Genomic DNA, 21,565 nt, shown 5'->3' on the forward strand with positions numbered 1-21,565 from the left:
GTGGTGGTCAAACATTTCATGTCAACTTACATGAGCATACATACACATATGGTAAAACACTCATATATGGATTCCCATGCAGTTATATCCTAGCAGCTTGTCATTTTCATTCAATTGATTTTAGATCACTTGTTCAACACAACTACAATACACTATCATATTATAATACTTAAGCAGCCTTGTTCCATTTCATCTTCAATATGTATGAGTGGTCTCTTTATAATGGTTCAATTATCGTGCATTTTGAGTCGATGAAACGTATATCCAATGGACGACCTAAATCAAGTCATTTTCATAATGAAATGGATATTAGAAATGGCAAGACTTTTATTGTATGTGGGTTGTGCAAACAAAGTGGCCACAATCGCCGATCTTGTCAAAATAGGAATAAAGTTGATAAAACCATGTGATGTATGTGTGTAATTTTCATTGATATTATGATGTTGCAAGCTACTATAATACTATTTTTATGCAATTATTGGGTTTGGTTATTAATGATTTGATTATAAATATTAATGTAATTTGTGTAATCAAGCTATTTGTATTTGTAATAATGTTCAAATATAGAGAAAATTCTGTCAAAATTTTTAAATTTTCTATTATAAAAATTAACAATATGAATCATTGAATTTCTATTTTAAATTTTAAATTGGACTAGTATGGGTTGTTTATTAGTTAGAAATGCATTGAAATACTTAAATTTATTAAATTGATATATGATGGTTTTGTTGATGATTTGATTATTAATATTAATGTAATTTGCATAATTAGGTTATTTCTATTTGAAGACAATGTCCATGAAAAAAAATGAAGTATTGTTTATTAAATTTGTATCTCTAATTTTATTTTTTTATTTTAGCATTTATCTTCTTAATTGTGTTATAGATATGAAGTATATATGATGTAGTTTTGATCCAAATCTATTAGATAGGTCTATTTTGGTTTTGTATGATAGACATAGGTCTCATTTAGTTGAGACTAGTTAAGTATGTACATGAAAGCACATAATATCTCTTTAAAAAATGACAAAAATTAAGTTGTTTATCTAATTGATTTATTTGTATTTTGTAGCGTACTTTAGTTTTAACTTGTCAACAACATATATCTAAGTTTATGTGGGAGCAAGAGCTAGATCCTCATATTCACCCTTATGTTATTTGGTCTAGCTTTTACTGTATTGGACACATAACACTACATTGGGGACTTATCACAAGTCTTGTTGACATATGGCATCCTAAGACACGCACATTTCACCTACCTATTAGGGAGATGACCATTACTTTATAGGATGTTGTTGTATCTAAAGACTTTGTATTCACTAGCACATGTAACTTAAATTGGTCACTACTATGTTATAAGCTTTTAAGTGTGATCTTACCTAGATATGAGATTAAAAGGTCAACAATATCGACACAATGACTATGTCATCAATTCTTCCATCCAGTAATAGATATAGATGATGCCACACTAGAGCAATATGGACAAGCTTTCATACTAGCATTACTTACTAGGTTCAACACTATTCATAGACAAGAAAAGCATGCATGTATGTATTATCTCCCATTGCTTAAAGACTTGACTCAAACATCTATGTATAGTTAGGGTAGTATAGTCCTACCATGCCTATATAAGGAGTTGTGTCAAGCGAGTTTGGATGGTGCTACCAACATTGCTAGATGTGTCATACTATTACAAGTATAATTAATTGTTCATAGTAGATAACAATTTATAAGTACTTTAAGTTTATAATTTGTGTAACATTTATAATGTCTTATTTTATCCAATTGTAGTCTTAGAAGAGACCCCACGTGGGTTGACGGTAGCCCTCCAATAGCTTATCATTTAGATCATAATGTGACCGATAATTTTCTTATTGAGGATTAGGAATTACAAGACGGGACATTATTAGACCAGGCTTTACTAGCTAATCCATTGGGATGTAGGTGGAAAGTACTTTTATCATGGGATTATAACCTATTATGTATGTTGACATTTTATTGAGACCAATTAGATGCACAAACCTAGGACCAGGTATATATAAGGTGTAATGTGTTATTGTTAACCTTGTAAGCATTAACATTATTGATGTAAAATGTCAATATTTATAGGTTTTATGGGAGCCTTGCATAGGAAACTTGGTTTTCCATCTTCCAAGGATATCTCTAGTAGATCAAGAGATTTAGCAGATGATGTCACCTCTTATCTGTTGGGACATTATTAAGTGGCATCACTCAGAGGAAGTACTGTGACAATTTAGCCTCCAACAAATGATACCCCCATCTTGTTCAATAGAGAAAGACCTACATTCCACAAATAGGGGGGGATGACATAAGTAGTGATTGAAATGTTGTGATATTTCAAATAAATATCACCGATATATTGAGTTTCGAACACAATCGATACAATAATGGGATGGAAATTTCATCATCTTGATTTTTCCACTTTTTCCCCCATTTTTTGTCAATTTATTAGTGTTGGTACCACGTCAACACCTTTTCAAGTTAGGTTTGCCAAAATTTTAACATTGTTGTTATTAGGCTTGGAAGGTGCTAGCCATGCTCAAGCCTACCACATCAACCACACACACGACAGCCTCGCCTAGACCCATTACACCAATCATGCACGTGAAGAGAGGCACCATCTATTAAATGGTGCTTTATTTTCTTTCAAGTTATCGATGTGGGATAGTGTTTTACCCTTTAAAAAAAATGTCAAATAGATGACGAGAGCAAGGTTCAAATCCAAGCACATGGATTTATAATAAACAAGTTGTGCCATTGAACCACCTAGATTGTTGTTTGAAATCCATATAACAGTTTATATATATATATATATATATATATATATATATATATATATATATATATATATATATATATATATATATATTATACATATCTTTTATATATATACATATATATATTATATACATTTTTTTATAAATTATAATTATAAATATATTTTATATATTATAGTATAAATTAATTAAAATAAAATTATTATAAATAAGTTAATTTTATTATCTTATTATATATTTTGTATATTGATTAAATACAAGGAAAATATAAATTTATAAATAAAGTAATAAAATTGCAATGCACCACCAACAATGGGTACTATGAAGAGTTTCATGATCCATATATGAAGTGATACCAATGTATTACATGACATCTATCAGACTCCCCTCTCCATAAGGGATGAGATGAGGTACCATAGTACAAAAACTACTTAATTATCAATAAAAAAAAATTTACTTAAAAATTTTTAAGTTAAAACCGTAGTTGGTGACTATATTTTTTCTACATATAAAGATTAAAAATTTTAACTTTTTGTCTTAAATACTCACATATCCGTAAAATCAAAGTATCAATATATCTATAATTACGGATATTTTCATTCATGTTTATAATTTATTTTATATATAAAAAAATTTAGAGAATATAATTTATTTTTTTTAAAATGAAAATTGCTAAACATACCTATCTTAATGTTTTACCAAAAATCTCTATAAAAAGGGAAGTGAAGGGAAGTGAAATTAACCCTTTTACGTATTAGTGTGCGCCTTTTTAAGGTTAGGGTTGGTCAAATAGCAGCAGGTAGAATTTGTGCGTTAGGCAGCCGAGAAAAAATGGGAAAGAGCGGGAAGAAGCAGAGACAGCAACAGAAGCCTCCAAGAGGTTCCTACTTTCCTCAAGAAGAAGACGATGAAGGCCATCATCATCACTATCACTATAGTGATGAAACTCTCCAATCGTCTTCTAGAGGTATCAACATTGAAGACGACAAAGAAGTTGAAGATGAAGATGAAGTACAAGAAGAAGATGGTGCTGATCCAAACCCATTAACAGATGATATGCCGTCCAAGTTCCTACTCTATCAGCAATCTGTTCAGGTAACGACCCACTCATGAAACTGAATCATTTTCAAATTCTTCCCGTTTGGTTGCCAGGAAAATGCAGGAAAGGAAAGTAAAAGAACTTAACTGGAATCTTTGATGTTTAATTTTACCCTTGGTCTTCTGAGAAACCATAGTAGTTGAAATTGGTTTCCTTGAATGTAGTCGCCCAAAGGAGACATCAGCTATCTGCAGAAGTTCTTTCTGATGTATGTGGGTGGGAGAGTGCCTCTCCATCTCCAGGAAGATTTTTGCGGCACCGCTCTTCTTAGGTACATAATAAACTATTTATTTTTTCTGGGTACCAAATGTTATTCGCTGGATATACATTGTCGGTCCTTTATGAAACAGTTTAAGCTTTTAGGTTAAACAGTGTATGATGATAATTGATTGCCACCCATTTTATCCTATATGATGTTTCAATTCAAGGCACAGTATAGCGGGTTAGAGTTCTTATTTGAATTTTTGTTTGTTTGCCCCCCTCTTTTTTTCCCCTTTTTTTGGCGTGGGAGGGTTTGGTTTATAAAGTTGCCGGTAGATTGAGGGCAAGCTGTTTGATAAAACGCCTGTAACCATTGGATGGTTTTGTCATGAATGATAAACAGGTGACTTTGTTAATCTTAGTTTGCAATATTTGTGCATTATGCTCCTCATGGCTTTTAGATTATGACTTTTGGTTGAACAGACTTCGCTTTTTTCGGGGCATGGTTAATGGTGTAGGGGCTATGGTTCTGACTGTTGGCTTAATTTGGAATTAGGGTGAACAATTTATGCTTACGGGCTTTCTTCTTAAAATAGTGTAAAAAGTGCCACCTTTTTAAACTGGCAATCTGTAGACTGCTGCTTGATTGCAGTGTTAGATACAGCCTAGAAGAGTGAACTTATATGTTCTGTGTGTTTGACAGTACAGAATGGCTCCGGAGTGACCCACGGCGAACAGCTGTAGGATTGGATTTGGATGTTGAGGCACTTGATTGGTGCATGGAAAACAATGTGAATAAAATTGGGGCTGATGGATACTCCCGATTATCCTTGTTTCATGGGAATGTTCTGCAACCTCTTGAGTCTAAGCTAGTAAAATCCCAGCTTTCAGACATCATTAGAAACTTTACATTGGAAGATAGCATTGCTGATTCAGGGACTGTTCCATTGGACTCTAACATACAAGCATGCCCTAATGCTTCTACCGATGGTGAGATCATAAAAAGAAACTTCGGACTGCCTGCAAGAGACATAGTGTGTGCTTTTAACTACAGCTGCTGTTGTCTCCATAAACGTGGAGAGCTGGTCTTGTATTTCAAGCATGTCCTTGATGTCTTATCCAAAAAGGGTGGCATATTTGTGATGGACTTGTATGGAGGCACATCATCAGAGTGCAAGCTGAGGCTTCAGAGGAGATTTCCCAATTTTACGGTATCATCTTTCTGCTTTGAATACTCACAAGATATTACTGTCGCTTTTCAGCTGTGTCAATCAAAATTTCATGGTCAAAAGGCGGCTATGATCAAATTGGGTGTGGCCGATTCCTTTTAGTTCCATAACAAGCCTTAGTAAGATAGCATTGCACAAACTGATATAAGACAATTCTTGTCAAACAGATTCTCAATTATCTGTGTAGTAGTCCAACTGGTATAATAATATTTGATTTCCATTTCTCGTCATGCATGCAGCACCATCCTTTACCATTTCAGTCCTTTCCATTTCTGGATGGAGAAATGAAGCATATTATTAGAGTCTCATTTATTTTCCAGATTTATCCATAGAAAAGTTAGTTTAGTTCAATCTGTGGCCCCCACGTTCCCTGTTCTCCCAATACAAGTGTATTCAAGTCCATGGAAAATCATATCGATTCATCCATCACAGGAGTCTTTTCTTTTTTAAATGATTCTGATCAATTAAAATTTTACCTTTCTTATCGTCATTTACAGTATTACTGGGAGCAAGCTGAATTTGACATCATTCAACGCAAGACAAGAATTAGCCTCCATTTTCATCTCCAGAAACAGCAGAGAAAACTTCGCCATGCATTTTCATACAGCTGGAGGCTGTAAGTTGTCTTCGTTAAGATCTGTTCTACTTTTGACATTTCTGAGCCATGCTTTCTTCTCATTGATATTGATGATGGTCATGTGACCAGGTGGTCGTTGCCCGAGATTAAAGACTGCTTAGAAGAGGCTGGATTTCATTCCGTCCATTTTTGGATTCGACAAATGCCCGATACTGAAGAAAACAGAAGCACGGAGGGATTTGGTATTGGGCAAGATGTGAAATATGAAGAGGTTGCAAGTTTTCAGCAACAAGATGCATGGAATGCATATATTGTGGGTGTTGTAAAATGATTCTTGAGATTTTATCTGATAGCCCTTGGGTTGATGTCGTGTTGGTTCTAACAGCAGTGGAAAGAATAAATGATCTCAAAACCTGGTAAATCAGAGGTATATTCACAATTGTAAACTTTTGTTGAATTTGAATGATTAATTCACTGCCAAAATTTTCCTTTTAACTGTACTTGAGTTTTGATTCTTACATATTCCTATATCTTGTCATACAGTTCCACTAGTTAATGCTACCTATAGACTAAATGAAGCTTAACAGATCCTGTAGTATTAACTATTATATATAGCTTTGCTGCTTTTTTTTATTCTAGTGGAGAGCTACCAAGCAATGTCATAGTTACATCTCCAGTTTATCCTTTTATTCCCCAATCCTTTTTCCTCCTCTCTTTATCCAGACAAGGTAATACATTGCTAAATACTACCTTGTTGCATGCAGTTTGTTTTGTAATTGTTAGCAGTGTCGCCCAAATGAGCTTTGACATAAGACTATTGGTCCACTATTACCCAACAACTGGACCTTTTAGGATAATTGGTAAGTAACATGGTATCAAAAGATGTAGGTTCAAAGATGACCATTTATTCTCCTTCCATTTATGGAGCCTACATGTAGGTTCAAAGATGACCATATGAGCTCCCTGACCATGTCAAACACCCAATACCCATGTAGATGGCATTCTTAATAGGTTATAAGATCCAACCCTTTTATCTATTTCTAGGATCTGCCGTCAGAAATTGCTAGAGTATACATTAGGATGCTTTTTGAACAAATAACACAAGAATGAAACAGAAGTCCTGTAGCTCTCTCCTTCATGCTGTTATGCTTGTAATTAGATTGTCGATGAAGTACTATACAAAGGATTCTGATTTTGGTGAAGCCAGCTGAATTCCTACTTATGCAAGAAGTTTTACTTTATTGGATTTATGATGAGCGTCCAAATCAGATTGAGTATTGAGTTGGTGTTTCTTTCTCCTGAGTTGAAGAATTGGGAAATGTTGGACATTTCAGTGATTTATTCATTTATAAGACAAAAATGGAGCTCTGGGAAATTATAGGTAGCCAAGAATTGCAGAAGCCTTAACTATTATTACACCCACAATTTTTCTCCAACATAACCTACTCCATCAACATCAAGACCAAGTATGTAAAAAGCAATAGTCAGCAATGTTAATCCAAGAATTAACTAGATTCAATTCATTTTAAGACCATTTTATTGTATCTACACTCTTGGCAAGGTTTCGTTTAATGTTTTACACCTTTGCATTTACAAACCTGTCAACTGAAGAAGGAAAAAAGGAAAATAAAACTGGTGTACCAGACAAATGCAAACGGCAGTGACCTCTATCTCTGAATCCTGTATCAGTGAGCTTAATTCAGGAACGGGAAAGAAGAAAAACTCCCAACTAAGACATAATAGGAGTAGATCAAAAACTGATTACTTCATTCATTGTCAAAATTGATTCCATAAACACTACAACAAGAATGATAGAAGGGTAGAAAGAATACAGATGCAGGCTCAATTTTTATCTACTGAATCTCATTTACTTTATTTGGCATGAGTGCCTCTTACATGGGTGTAATTTGTGTACAAAAGAAACAAATTGAATTGAGGGGAAGAAGAGTATACCCAATCAATAGGTTGGGTTCGACAGTGCCTTTTTAATTGACTGGGAGTACGTCTGGTGTTGATATGTGAGAGTAACTTCAAGAAGATCTTGGAGGGGTGTCTTTGGATTCCATCCTACACACCACAACAGAAACAAACATCAAAAGACCTTACAGCCATTTATGCCTTAGTTGCAAGAATTTAAATGAACTGGTAATCACTCCTTACCAAGCTGCCTGTTGATGATTGTCATGTCGGGAATACGCTTGTCACTGTCATCATAACCTACACCATAGAAATCCTTCGAGCTCACATCAACAGTCGTTAGATCAGAGGAGCCAACAGATATCTTCCCATAGACCTTGGGGGAGAAACAAGATGCATGTGTTAGTATTAGGCAGATTGGACAGAATAATACCCCAACAGCAATTAATCTTAAGAGAAAGCAAAAGAGAGATGATACCTCTATCATTAACTGAGCTAGTTGCCTCATTGTAACTTCATTGTTGGGATTCCCCACATTGAAAATCTGGCCATTTGCACGCTCTGGGTTCTCCTGAGAAATTTTAGTCCTGTAAGGCTAGCTTGTATAGCCATTCTCACATGTAGTACAAACAGAAGCAAAGAAGATGGAGAAATACAATCATTAGAAGAACAGCCTCGATGGCATCCTTGATATAGCAAAAGGTTCTCTGGGACTTCCCTCCATCAACAAGCTTGAGAGGCTCACCCCGTAGGAGGTTCTGTGAGACAGGCAAATGACAAAAAAAAAAAAAAAAAAGGGTTACTACAGAAAAATAGAATAAACAGTAGGGCATCTACATTATGGGGCCACAAATTACATTACTGAAGCAAGCTAGAACTCTGGGGACCCCCTCAGTTGGGCCATCAATACCAGGAATGAAGTCCATCCTAGGACCAATCCAATTGAAAGGCCTCACAATGGTGAACTTGAGGCCATGCTCAGCCCCCTCAGCTACATTGACAATTAGTTTAGGTCAGACATATACTGTAAATACAAAGAGAAAAAATTAACTGATCCCCAATATCACTGTACCATATATTAGCCTCTCAATCATTTGCTTTGCGCAAGCATAGGACCACCTCTGTTTCTCAACTGGCCCAAAAATACACGGGGAAACATCTTCTTTAAGGATGTAGAAATCCGGGTCCTGCTCAGTTTAATAAACAACATTATGAATTATTGGCTGATTGATGATCTCAATATAAAAAAAATGTATTCTGAACAAAGTAGAGAATGAGGAAAGCTCATATGTTCTTATAACACCGAAAGCAATATTTCGATATGGGGAAACTGGAAGGGAAAAACATGAGCAGTGAACAGCTAATAAAAAAGATGAAAATTTATTCTTTGATATCAAATCTTCTGCCCTAGTTTAGTAGAGCAGACATTGAACTCTGGGGCTGATCTCTTGAAGAAACATCATAGTTTAAGAAAGCTAAGAATGAGCAACATTGCCGCCCATCTTACAACTTGAATAAAGACCACGCCCAACATAGTTTCAAAAATATGTTTTGTCTTTGAGTAAATTACACAAACAACTCACTAGCAGCACTAGAATTTGATCTCTATAGAGCAAATTTTGAATAAAGAAACGAATGATTGAGCAATGAGGGAATTCTAACCTGTCGCAAGCTATGATCGGCTGGAAGAAAACTTCCTATAGTCTTTCCATAGACTTCACATGTGGAGAAATGAATCAAACGTTTATTGCTCTCAGTACAGTACTTAACCTAACAGATAAAAATAAAAAACAGCCCATGGATGATGGGCATAGAAATCAAGGATCAAGAATAACAAGTGAACTGAAGAGATCCCAATCAAGAAAACCCGAATTCCCTGTCTGGTTGCTGGGAAAGATCAAGAAAATGAAAAGAAATTGTTTCCATTATTTGGGGAACGAGAAACAAAAGTCCACACTCAACTAATCCCTTTACAATCACTTGTCCTAGTTAAACAGAGTTGCTCAAAATGCGATAACTTTCTTTCCCTTTTCCCCAGTTTTTCCAGCAACCAAACAGGCCACAAACACACACAACAACAAAAACAACAACCCACCACTGGAATTGCATCAAGAAAATTGCTATAAATCGTGTCCAACGGCCGTGTATTATAATCCGCCGGCGTGCAAATCGCGGCCAGATTGATCGTCTACACCACACGCACACAAAAGAACCCCTCAATCATCATTCAAAAATAAAACACCACCCAAAAATTTCAAACACAACCCACCAAACGGAACAACCCATTTACCAGATCAGAAGACTTGATGAGGGTTTCCAGGCGAGAATCATTTTTGATATTGATCTTGTGGAACTCAATGCGGTTGGACCAAGAACACGACTTCTCCAAGAGACGGGTGATTTTATCAGAGGAGACGTCGATAACAATGGCGGAGTGGTGGGTATGGGTCATGAGGAGCTCGCAGAGGTGGGATCCGATGAAGCCAGCGCCGCCGATCAAGCAGATGGTGAGGGGAGCGATCTCTTTGCCGTCCAAATCGAGCCTCGCCATTGAAGAAAGAATGGAGAAACGGTGGAGTTGCAGAAAAAAGGAAAGAGAAAGAGAGAGAAGAAAGGGTGGGTTGCTTTAGATTTTGTAACGGTTTTTTGAGTCGTTGGCTCAAATTTTTCTAACTACTTTTTGAAGGAGAACAAATAAGTCTATTGAGGTTGAGGCCTATCATTTTTGTCACTAATACTTGGATTTTCTCTCCTTTCTATTCTAACAATTACTCTTCACCCAAATGTCACCTGACAGTAAGATGTTCAAAAACCTTTTTGATCTCTTGTTCTACATTTCATTTTTACTACATGTTTACAACAAATCACAATCTTTGTATTTTCCATAATATTATAAAAGAATGTTCAAAATATTTGTCTTCTATCGGAATATTATGATGTGTATCAATTCAAATGAAAATCATTGCTCAAATTCGGACAATAATGAGATAAGTAATTTCGGATATCTGTCCTACCCCTGAGTGAATTTGAAATATACACAAATGGGTTCATAATAAGTTTGGTAAAATAAAATTTTTAACCTAGTGCTAATTGAGGTGTTGTGCTATACCACCTTTTTATATATACAAATAAATCAAATTTAATTTCTAATGAGCTGAATTCATTTTAATATGAATAAAAAATTTTAAAATCATTAAAAATATTTAAATGGGGTCGGCATCCCATATTGACATTGTTCTCATTTGTGTTTTGCGTGATTCTTTTTCAATTGATTGGATTGTAAATGCGATAATTCACTTCATGGATAAGGTCTTTAGTTCAAGTCCAAGATGACCAAGTTATACTAGGGAAAATAATAGAAGAAGCATTTAACTCCTTCATGCACGCTCCACTTGGCTTAGGGGGATATAGCTCAATTGGTAGAGCTCTACTCTTAATATTGGGTTGTTGTGATTACGGGTTGGATGTCTAATTGTATAGGCGGTTTATATAATGAGGTTGGGTGAAATGAAATTATATTATATAGTGAGGTTGGATGGGATAATGTCTCAAACCCATCTCCTTGGTATCCTTAGAAGTGTTGGTGTTGGTTGTTGATGATATAGGAGGATCCATATTTTAAAAAAATGGTAAGAAAAAAAAATGAAAAATGAAAATTAATGAGCTTGGGCCTTACCCTGAGGCCCACTCCTAGCCCAGCTTAAAGGGGTTTAAGCCCAGTCTCTGCTACATGGCATGAGAGAATGGATAAGAAGGATGATTGCAAATACAGCCATCGTAAATGAGTTGCCCCATTAAATAATTCCTATCTTTGGAAAATTCTATGGTATTGTGGGGATTTGCCTTTAGTGGCATCATATGAAAAATCAAATTAATTTCAATCCCTAAATTTTGAAATATTTTAATTTCATTATCTAATCCCAAAAAAAAAATAAATAAATAAAATAAAATAAATGGAGGCAAGCATGTTTAATATTGATGCAAACACAGTAGGAAGGTGAACTGCAATTCCCTCATTTAAAACATTGTTTGCTTGGTAAATTTTGAAATTTGTTTAAAAAATTTGAAAATAAAAATATGTTTATCGCATTGTTTTTCAAGTTTTGTTATCAAAAATAAGTTATCAAAATATAATTTTAAAAAATTATTTCAAATTTTTAATTATGAAAACAAAAATGAAACTAAATATAATCAAAATTAAATTACTTCCTTGAATTACCTTCTAAGATGCCTAAAAATCACAGTTTGATTGTTTATGTAACAAATTTTCTACCTCAAACCTTAAATAAAATTATGAACATGATAACTATTATTTTCATTGCACAAGATTCAATCTTTTGTTTTCACAAAGACAATCAATACTTTAAGAAATGATTATTTTTCTATATGGAAAAACAATGTTTTGTATTTTCTTAAAGAGAGAATCAACACTTTAGAAAAATTTTCTTAATTTTTTTCCAATGGCAATTCTAGGTAGTTATAATACTCCCCGCTTTTATAAAATAAAAAAATACATTATTAGGTCCAGTCAAATCAATCCACTTGGCCACCAAAACTCATTTCCAACATTCTCTCACTTGTACAAGATAGGTTGAAATAACTCGATCAATAAGTTCATCTTAATCCAACTGTGAACTATTCATATACTTGCAAAGAACTTGTGACTAAAGGTGTAAATAAGGTCGGTTCAGTCGGTTTTATATCAAATAAAAATTGAAGCAACCAAATTTTTTTAGTGAAAAACTGAACTAAACCAAGTGTTTTGAGGTTGGTTTGGTTTGGTTTTCGTATATCAGTTTCGACCTAACTAAATAACCTTTTTTAGTCTTCAACCCAATTATAGATTTGTGTTTATTTGAACCCAAATCATATTAATTTGAGTTTATATTGGGTCTTAAGTTTAATTTGTTTTTAAAATTAATTGAAACTAACTTGGATTTGATGTTAAAAATATATTAAATACATTTAGAATTAATTTGACCATAATATAAAAACAATGAATTATGGTCAAATTGAACCATGTTCTTGAACCATGGTTCTTGGCACTCCAAAGTGTAGGCTTTGGAAGGGTGAACACCTTGGTTCTCTCTTTCTCTCACTCTTTAAAGATGTAAGGCAACTATCTTACACAAGTAATGGAAACCCTAACCCCTAAGGGGGTATTTATAGGATTTCCTTAGTGGGCTTTAAGTGACTTAAGCCCACCAAGGTTTGAATCACTTAATGTAGCTCAAAACGGGTTTTAATTGATTACCACATAAGATCATCTAATTAATCAATTAACACGATCCAAATAACTTGTTCACTATCCTCTATGCAATCGTATGTAATTATCAAAATGCATGTAGGTACAAGAGTAAACCTAGAGTCAATCCAACCATCATTAATCATGTCATCATGGTGTATGAACTCAAAGCAAGAACCACTGGGACCCATAAGAGTATTGATTCCCCCATAATCTAGTTATGAAGTTGATTCAAATTCTACTAATGAGAATCAACTACACTCTAGTACCTTATGTAAATAACAATAAGACAAAATTAAGATCTAAAACCTACTATCCACTATATGTAGACTCCCCATAAATTGGTGTTCATAATTTAACAAGGTAAGGTTATCACTTATCAAAATCATCTCTTCAATTCTTGAATTACAAATCCTACTTATTATGTGATCAATTGACATATTCTAACTCCAATGAGTATATGTCAAATTTCCATTAAAGGAAATGTTATAGTCATAGTATTTTAAATCACATGTCATTTGGATTACCCAATGGGACATATTGTCTCAATCCATGAGATATCATAGCGCTTTTATTGAAAATACATGTTATCACCAACCTCCATCAATAGTGACCCAATCTATAGAGATATATAACCACCTTAGGGTCTCAGTCATAGATCAAAGTCTTCTATTAAATTTAGCACAAATTCAATGTCATCTCAAAATTAAGAGTCTATGCAGTGTAGTAATTTAATGAATAATGACAATTGATAGTCCTACGTTATGATTCATCATAAGTCTTGTCTAGTGTGCATCACATACACTAGCACACTCACCATGGAAAAACCATCTCGATAATCAAGACAAGTCATCCCTCCAATTAAGAGGTAGTTCACTACAATCTCAAATAGATTTTTCAAATTCATGAATCGACTATGTACTACTTATCACTATGCAAGGAACCCATGACTTGGATTTTCTATGCAACTCTTAATGCACTCAAGTCATGTACAATGTAAGAGTTGTGGGGAGTGTATATTCAAATAATCAATTAATGCAAATGGGATAATAACGAGAAACCAATAAACATAAATAGATAAATTTATAAATAAATAAAAAATTTCCAATTATTTTTCTTGTAAGACCTTAAAAGCTTTGAGTGAGGATGAGCCATGCATTGATGTCATATTTTTTACGAGACGTTATTTTATTTATTTGTTTTTTTGTTTGTTTTTGTCTAGGTTAACAAATCCCTCATGATATTCTCCATCTAAAACAAATAGTTGTCTTTGTTTACATTTTTTTTTTTTTTTTTTTGTGAAAATTCTTTGTTTGAGATCCTTTATCACAAAACCATTATATCAGAGTTCAAAAGTGCATACATAATCATTTTTAAAATTCAACTAATAACCAACTCTTTTTCAAATTAGGAATAATAAACACATTTTTAAATTTGAAATTCATATGTCAATTGCTATTATCTATACAAAAACTATTAAGACAATTGTCATTACCAATGTAAATACTTTTTCATTCCTTATAAGATTGTACCTTTTTATTTAAACTATGACTACCAAGTGTTGGTGATACATCCTAAGCTAGCTTGATAAGTAAAATCAAAATTTTGCCTACATTTTATAGCAATTTGATTGGCTCTTGAACAAATTTGGTTAATGAGTGTACTTATAGTTTTGCTAGAAGTTTGTCCTAATAGATTATTTTTCCATTGATCATTTGTATTTAGTTTTTAACTAACGTTGCTAGAATTAAAATCATCTCTATTAATTTTAATTATTTTATTTTAAAATTTCATTTCATTAGTTGTTTTAAAAAAAACTACAAAATCAAGATATGTATATATACATATATATGATTGATTGATTGGGAGGAAGAGAAATGATTGTGATCAAGTGAAATTGATTTGATAATTCATGATAAAAGTTCAAAATAACAATGATTTCAAATTGAGAGAAACAATAAAATGTAAAATAAAAGGAAATCAATAAGGAGGGGAAAAAAAAAAGCTTTTGGAGTTAGGATATTTTAGAAAACAATTTCCATGGTGAATAAATATTGAAATCTATTTTTCATCAAGTTAGAATAAAAACCTAAATTCTCATCTAAACTTATTTTAGATTTAGCTTTAAGTCTAGATCTAATTTCTCTTCAAATTAGGTTATTTAATGCAAGATATCAATTTAAACTATATATTCAATTCATCTTAAATTATCTTCCAATGATTCATACAATGCAACTATTCGATCTCATTAAATCTAGCTTTAAGAATTTAATGAATCTATCTAGTTTGTAATGTAATAGTCATTCAAGATAATTTGAATAGAAAAATCCTCAAAATTCAAATAATCAACCAATTGGATCAAAATTACATTTGCAATTCAAGCTTATTTCTCTAATTCACCATGGATTTTGCCATTAGATCTTCCTTTCTCTAAGAAAAAGGAGATTTAGCCGCTCATATTTGGAGATTTGGTCTCACAAGGCATATTTGACTAGTGAGAAAATGATGGAAAATAGATAATTCTATTCAAAGATAAAATATAGAAAATTCTGGAATCAAAAGTGTTCAAAAGCTCTTTAATGAAATATTCAAGGTTTTATTTCTAAGCCAAGGTCAAGTGGACACTTGGCATCATCTAAGAAATCCGGAAGCTTTTCCATTCAACAATTTGGAGTTTAACAACAAAACAATCATTTCACACGAGCTCAACCAATTCACTTGAAGAAAACCAATTTCGCATGATCGTGTGAAATAAATGGAGCAGCAGTAGCAGCCACAACTTCTTGGACCATGCCGCATAAATGTGCAAAATTTTCGCATGAATATGCGAAATTTTCGAATGATCATGCGAAATCAACTTGCAAATTCTCCTTGACTTATAGGACAAATCCATCTTCTAGTCCATTTCGCACAGTCATACGAATCTACAATATTTGATTTTTGAGTTTCCCTTTATTATTTCTTCCATTTCTTTCTTTTGATTCCACCTTAACTACCTCCAATTAGCTCAAATCTTGGTCCAAACCAATTGCATTACTTCTTTCATTATGCATTTGTATCATCATCAACATTTTTTGTTATTTTCAATTTGATTCATCTCTTTTGTCACCAATTTATCAAAATCATACCTTGAAATAACTCTAAAACTTCATAAAACTTGTTAATAACTCTTATAATGGCAACAACGTGTTAATTGAGTGATTAGGCATAATTACTACTCAAAATATATGAAACTCATAAAAATTATTATCTAAAATACACTTTTTTTACACTCTTTTTAAGTAGTATGCAATATATCATTTATTTTATATCATTGAGTACATTTGAATAACATAATTTTAATATTAAATATATTTTCAAGTCGACCATATCATTATTAAATATCAAAATAGTATTGTAGAATGATAATTAATGTAATTTAATAATGAATGTGCACTTATAAAATTCATATTTTCTTATTGATGAATATAATATTATTATGGAATATAATAAATTATAATATATATATCAAATTTTTCAATAAAATAATTTTAAAATATCTATTATTACTTTTTATATCATTTCTTAAAAAAATTTCAAAATTTTCATGATTTTTGATCAATTTTTACTTATCGATATTTCATGTCAAAATATCCACCGATATATCCCGATATCTTGGTTATTGTTACAACTATATTTCCAACTCATAATAATACAAATGGTTCCAAAGTTCTCTTCTTTTCAAATTATTTGATATTTGTGTAAAAAGGTTAAAAATAAATTAAATGAGTTTGAAGTATCATATTAAAATAATTTGTTAATTTTAAATCTTTATTTTAAACCTTTTTTTTTTTTACTTTTCTAACCAATGTTTTAAAGTGGTCAACCCAAACCGAACCGGATAAAATGATGATTAGACCAGACCAGCCGGTTCTCGGTTGATGGCCTTTATACCTTTCATTTTCCTCTAAGAAAAAGAGTCATGGCCCAACCCATTAGATCCCTTAGTTGACTCCACTATAGGCCCACATTTGCTGACATAAATGATTGAACAAATTGGGCCTTTAAGGCCCTTTTTATTTTTATAAATCCGATGTGGGATGGAGATGATTAAAAGTTTAAGAAAAAATTTTAAATAGAAGAGAGTCACAGGAGTAGGAAACTTGAACCTTGGACTTCAAGCTCATAACATGGAACAATGACCACTTGGATGATTGATGATTAAATTATATTCTAACAAAACTAAAATGGCTCTAAAAAAAATTGTAATATTTTTCAGAAAACTCTTTTACATAGATATTAGAAATATCATAGATGAAAATTTAGAGGTTAGGGTTTGAAGATTAATTTTTCAGGTAAAAATTTTAATCCTTAAATTAATATTTTATATTCTTTAATTAGTTTTTAACACTTTAGATATTCTTTAAAATATCTCAATTTTGATTAGAGTTGTTTAATTAATTTATAGGTCAAAAAGATTAAAAATTTATGAACATAGTTTGATTTATTAATGGAAATCGACAGATTTTGATTATTCAAATGAACAGATCTAGAAAAATAAATAAATAAATAAAATAAGAGTTGCGTGATTTTTCTGGAATGATGAAGAGAAATAATAATAATAATAATAATAATAATAATAATAATAATAATAATAATGTAGATGTGTGTCGTGTAGCAGAGGGTTTAAAAGAAGAAAAAAAAAACAAGGATGCGTGTGGAGAGATCGACAAATTTTTATTACTCAAATGAATAGATTTAGAAAACAAATAATAAATAAATAAAATAAGAGTAGCGTGATTTTTGGAACGGTGAAGAGAAAAATTAATAATAATAATGTAGATGTGTGTCGTGTAGTCGAGTTTAAAAGAAAAAAAAACAAGGATGTGTGTGGAGAGACCGCCTGACTTTGATTACTCAAATGAATAGATCTAGAAAAAATAAATAAATAAATAAAATAAGAGTAGCGTGATTTTTTGGAACAGTGAAGAGAAAAATTAATAATAATAATATAGATGTGTGTCATGTAGTTGAGTTTAAAAGAACAAAAAAAAAAAAAAAACAAGGATGCGTGTGGAGAGATCGACAGATTTTGATTACTCAAATGAATAGATCTAGAAAAAAAATAATAAATAAATAAAATAAGAGTAGTATGATTTTATGAAACGGTGAAGAGAAAAAATAATAATAATGTAGATGTATGTTGTATAGCAAAAGGTTTAAAAGAAAAGAAAAGAAAATCCAGAAAATAAGGAAGAAACAAAGGAAGAAAAAAAAGGTGTCATTATTATAATAATAATAATAGATGTAGTTGGTGGCTTGGAGTAAGGGTGTTGCACAGTCCTTGAAAGTAATAGATATATATAATGTAGATGTATGTTGTATAGCAAAGGGTTTAAAAGAAAAGAAAAGAAAATCCAGGAAATAAGGAAGAAACAAAGGAAGAAAAAAAAGGTGTCATTATTATAATAATAATAATAGATGTAGTTGGTGGCTTGGAGTAAGGGTGTTGCACAGTCCTTGAAAGTAATAGATATATATATGATGGGGTGTGGGGGTGGAATTGTGGTTAAGTGACCGTTGGATTATGAGAATAATAATAATAATTTCTCGTATAGGTTTTAATTTAATTTAAGTATATAAAGAAATAAATAGTGAGGGTAAGATTAGGAAATAAAATAAATTTTACAATAATTTGGAAACTCGGTAAATTAATTTATTACTGTTTTGTAAGTTGAAAATAATATTAGGTAGTAATAATATTAGCATGAGAAATTAATTAGGATCCCTAATACTAAATAAAATATTTTTAGGATTGTCAAATTTTTACCTTTATATAATTGTGTATGATATTATGTTAAGTGATAAGTAAATTCGTGAAGCTAAATACTTCAAATTTTTAAGTACTTCTTCAAGGTAAGGGAAATTAATGCAAATTTTTATAAAAGAAAATAATTTCATTTTTATATTGTATTTTGAAATATGTAAAAATATTATTTTTATTGTTACACATGGATCAAATATGTGTTTTGTATGGAAAGTATATTTGAGAATTTTTTTATTTATGAAAAATGAAAATTTGAGAAGATATGATATTTTGTTTTGTAAGTTTGAATTAATGAAATAAAATGTTTAACTCTGGATTATATGGCCCTAGTCAACGGATTATAATCGTTGACATTTTCAGCCCTAGTTAATGAGTTATAATAGTTGATATTATATGACTTTAGTCAATGAATTATAATAGTTGACCTTATGACCCTAGTCAACAGGTTATACTTGTTGACATTTGGTTTTGGCCACCTTAAATGGAACAAATTTGAAATTAGCCACTCATTTGTGAAGTGCAATTAATTAGTCACCATTTGTTATTTGATAACCATAGTAAAGATGTTTTCAATGTATCTGATTTGGTTTTGATGATACATTATTTTGAAATGGATATGAGAAAGTTTTGTTGAAAAGTTTGAATGTATTAGTATTTTGAATTCAAAAGTTTTTATGAAAATAAGTATATGTTATATCTCCTATTTGGAAACATGATTGAAAATGTTTGATCTATGAAACTGTATTAATGTTTCTTATTGGGTTTTGAACTCATTCATCTTTGTTGATAATCTTTCAAGTAACCTCAGTTCGGGCGAGGAGTGACCGTTAGGAGAGAAATTTGGCTTTATTAGGACATTTGTTTAAACTCTCTTTATTATGGATATTGTTTAAATGTTAAAACTTAATTCTCATTTGAATTATTTTGAGTTTGGAGTTATTTAAACAATAACACTTTAGTTGATGTACTATTTTTTTTTTTTAAAGTTGATACTTGAAGATTTTAGAATTTTGTCATACTGCTTTGAATAGGAATTTAGTAATTAGTAAATTTTCAGTTATAATACGAATGTTTGTGTCATTTCCACTTTGAAACTTTGGGCTTGAAGTGTGAAATGATCGTCATACCCTTGAAGTGGGTTTTAGGGCGTGACAATAGTGTCAATTCATTTCGTGAATCACATCAAAGCAAATGCAACAATATTACTTCTTTCATATGTATACATGTAAGGTTCCATTCGGGATTCATTCAAATATTTGGTAAGGATGTTTCTTGGACAAGTTACCCTATTCATTTCAAATCCAACTTGAATAGTACTAATTGTGACTTGTAAAAGAAATTAACAAAATAAATAATAATTATATCAAATCAAATTGTGACATATGTCATCATACCATTTGACAATAAGATGTCTTCAAATTAAATTATTTTTATAAATCTAATGTGGGATGGAGATGATGAAGAGTTTAGAAGAGAGTCACAGGACTAGGAAACTTGAACCTTGGACTTCAAGCTCATAACATGGAACAGAGACCACTTGGATGATTGATGATTAAATTATGTTCTATACTAATGCAAACAAAACTAAAATAGCTCTAAAAAAAAATTGTAATATTTTTTAGAAAACTCTTTTACATAGATATTAGAAATATCATAAATGAAGATTTAGAGGTTTAGGGTTTGAAGATTAATTTTTCAGGTAAAACTTTTAATTCTTAAATTAATATTTTATATTCGTTAATTAGTTTTGAACACATTAAATATTCTTTGAAATATCTCAATTTTGATTAGAGTTTGTTTAATTAATTTATAGGTCAAAAAGATTAAAAATTTATGAACATAGTTTGATTTATTAATGGAGATCGATAGATTTTGATTATTCAAATGAACAGATCTAGAAAAAAATAATAAATAAATAAAATAAGAGTAGCGTGATTTTCTGGAACAATGAAGAGAAAAAATAATAATAATAATAATGTAGATGTGTACCGTGTAGCAGAGGGTTTAAAAGAAAAGAAAAAAAAACAAGGATACGTGTGGAGAGATCGACATATTTTGATTACTCAAATGAATAGATCTAGAAAAAAAATAAATAAATAAAATAAGAGTAGCGTGATTTTTTGGAACGGTGAAGAGAAAAATTAATAATAATAATAATAATGTAGATGTGTGTCGTGTAGTCGAGTTTAAAAGAAAAAAAAAACAAGGATGCGTGTGGAGAGATCGACAGATTTTGATTACTAAAATGAATAGATTTAGAAAAAAAATAATAAATAAATAAAATAAGAGTAGTATGATTTTATGGAACGGTGAAGAGAAAAAATAATAATAATGTAGATGTATGTTGTATAGCAAGGGGTTTAAAAGAAAAGAAAAGAAAATCCAGGAAATAAGGAAGAAAAAAAAGGTGTCATTATTATAATAATAATAATAGATGTAGTTAGTGGCTTGGAGTAAGGGTGTTGCACAGTCCTTGAAAGTAATAGATATATATATAATGGGGTGTGGGGGTGGAATTGTGGTTAAGTGACCGTTGGATTATGAGAATAATAATAATAATTTCTCGTATAGGTTTTAATTTAATTTAAGTATATAAAGAAATAAATAGTGAGGGTAAGATTAGGAAATAAAATAAATTTTACAATAATTTGGAAACTCGATAAATTAATTTATTATTGTTTAGTAAGTTGAAAA

At 31.4% G+C, this 21,565-nt stretch overlaps 2 protein-coding genes across 3 annotated transcripts; one reads left to right on the forward strand and one right to left on the reverse strand.

The window, feature by feature from the left end:
- The first annotated feature begins 3,539 nt into the window (after positions 1 to 3,539).
- On the forward strand, positions 3,540 to 6,398 carry LOC100241698 (uncharacterized). The gene is made up of 5 exons (XM_002274625.4): positions 3,540 to 3,892; positions 4,061 to 4,167; positions 4,801 to 5,308; positions 5,824 to 5,942; positions 6,033 to 6,398. The coding sequence occupies exons 1-5, from the start codon at positions 3,629 to 3,631 to the stop codon at positions 6,232 to 6,234; spliced, it is 1,200 nt and encodes a 399-aa protein (XP_002274661.1). The 5' UTR covers positions 3,540 to 3,628; the 3' UTR covers positions 6,235 to 6,398.
- Positions 6,399 to 7,422: 1,024 nt separating this feature from the next.
- LOC100246816 (UDP-D-apiose/UDP-D-xylose synthase 2) lies at positions 7,423 to 10,523 on the reverse strand. 2 transcript variants are annotated; one of them, XM_010653604.3, is made up of 10 exons: positions 10,111 to 10,523; positions 9,916 to 10,008; positions 9,483 to 9,590; positions 8,893 to 9,007; positions 8,678 to 8,811; positions 8,477 to 8,578; positions 8,299 to 8,391; positions 8,064 to 8,196; positions 7,857 to 7,970; positions 7,423 to 7,583 (listed from the first exon to the last, which is right to left on the reverse strand). In XM_010653604.3, the coding sequence occupies exons 1-9, from the start codon at positions 10,369 to 10,371 to the stop codon at positions 7,861 to 7,863; spliced, it is 1,149 nt and encodes a 382-aa protein (XP_010651906.1). In that variant the 5' UTR covers positions 10,372 to 10,523; the 3' UTR covers positions 7,423 to 7,583; positions 7,857 to 7,860. The 2 variants fall into 2 exon arrangements, with proteins under 2 accessions (XP_010651906.1, XP_010651905.1); XM_010653603.3 differs by lacking the exon at positions 7,423 to 7,583 and having other exon boundaries at positions 7,650 to 7,970.
- Between the last annotated feature and the right edge of the window lie 11,042 nt (positions 10,524 to 21,565).

Source organism: Vitis vinifera, chromosome 6 (assembly GCF_030704535.1).
Source record: "Vitis vinifera cultivar Pinot Noir 40024 chromosome 6, ASM3070453v1".
NCBI lineage: Eukaryota > Viridiplantae > Streptophyta > Magnoliopsida > Vitales > Vitaceae > Vitis > Vitis vinifera.

Bases quoted from the DNA above. Each gene is read 5' to 3' on its own strand.
- LOC100241698 (XM_002274625.4), top strand. From the start codon at position 3,629: ATGGGAAAGAGCGGGAAGAAGCAGAGACAGCAACAGAAGCCTCCAAGA. The intron at 4,168-4,800 runs GTACATAATAAA...TGTGTTTGACAG, and splicing joins TGCGGCACCGCTCTTCTTAG to TACAGAATGGCTCCGGAGTG. The intron at 5,309-5,823 runs GTATCATCTTTC...CGTCATTTACAG, and splicing joins GGAGATTTCCCAATTTTACG to TATTACTGGGAGCAAGCTGA.
- LOC100246816 (XM_010653604.3), bottom strand. From the start codon at position 10,371: ATGGCGAGGCTCGATTTGGACGGCAAAGAGATCGCTCCCCTCACCATC. The intron at 9,591-9,915 runs GTGGGTTGTTGT...TTTATCTGTTAG, and splicing joins TTCTTGATGCAATTCCAGTG to GTTAAGTACTGTACTGAGAG. The intron at 7,971-8,063 runs GTAAGGAGTGAT...TGTGGTGTGTAG, and splicing joins AATCATCAACAGGCAGCTTG to GATGGAATCCAAAGACACCC.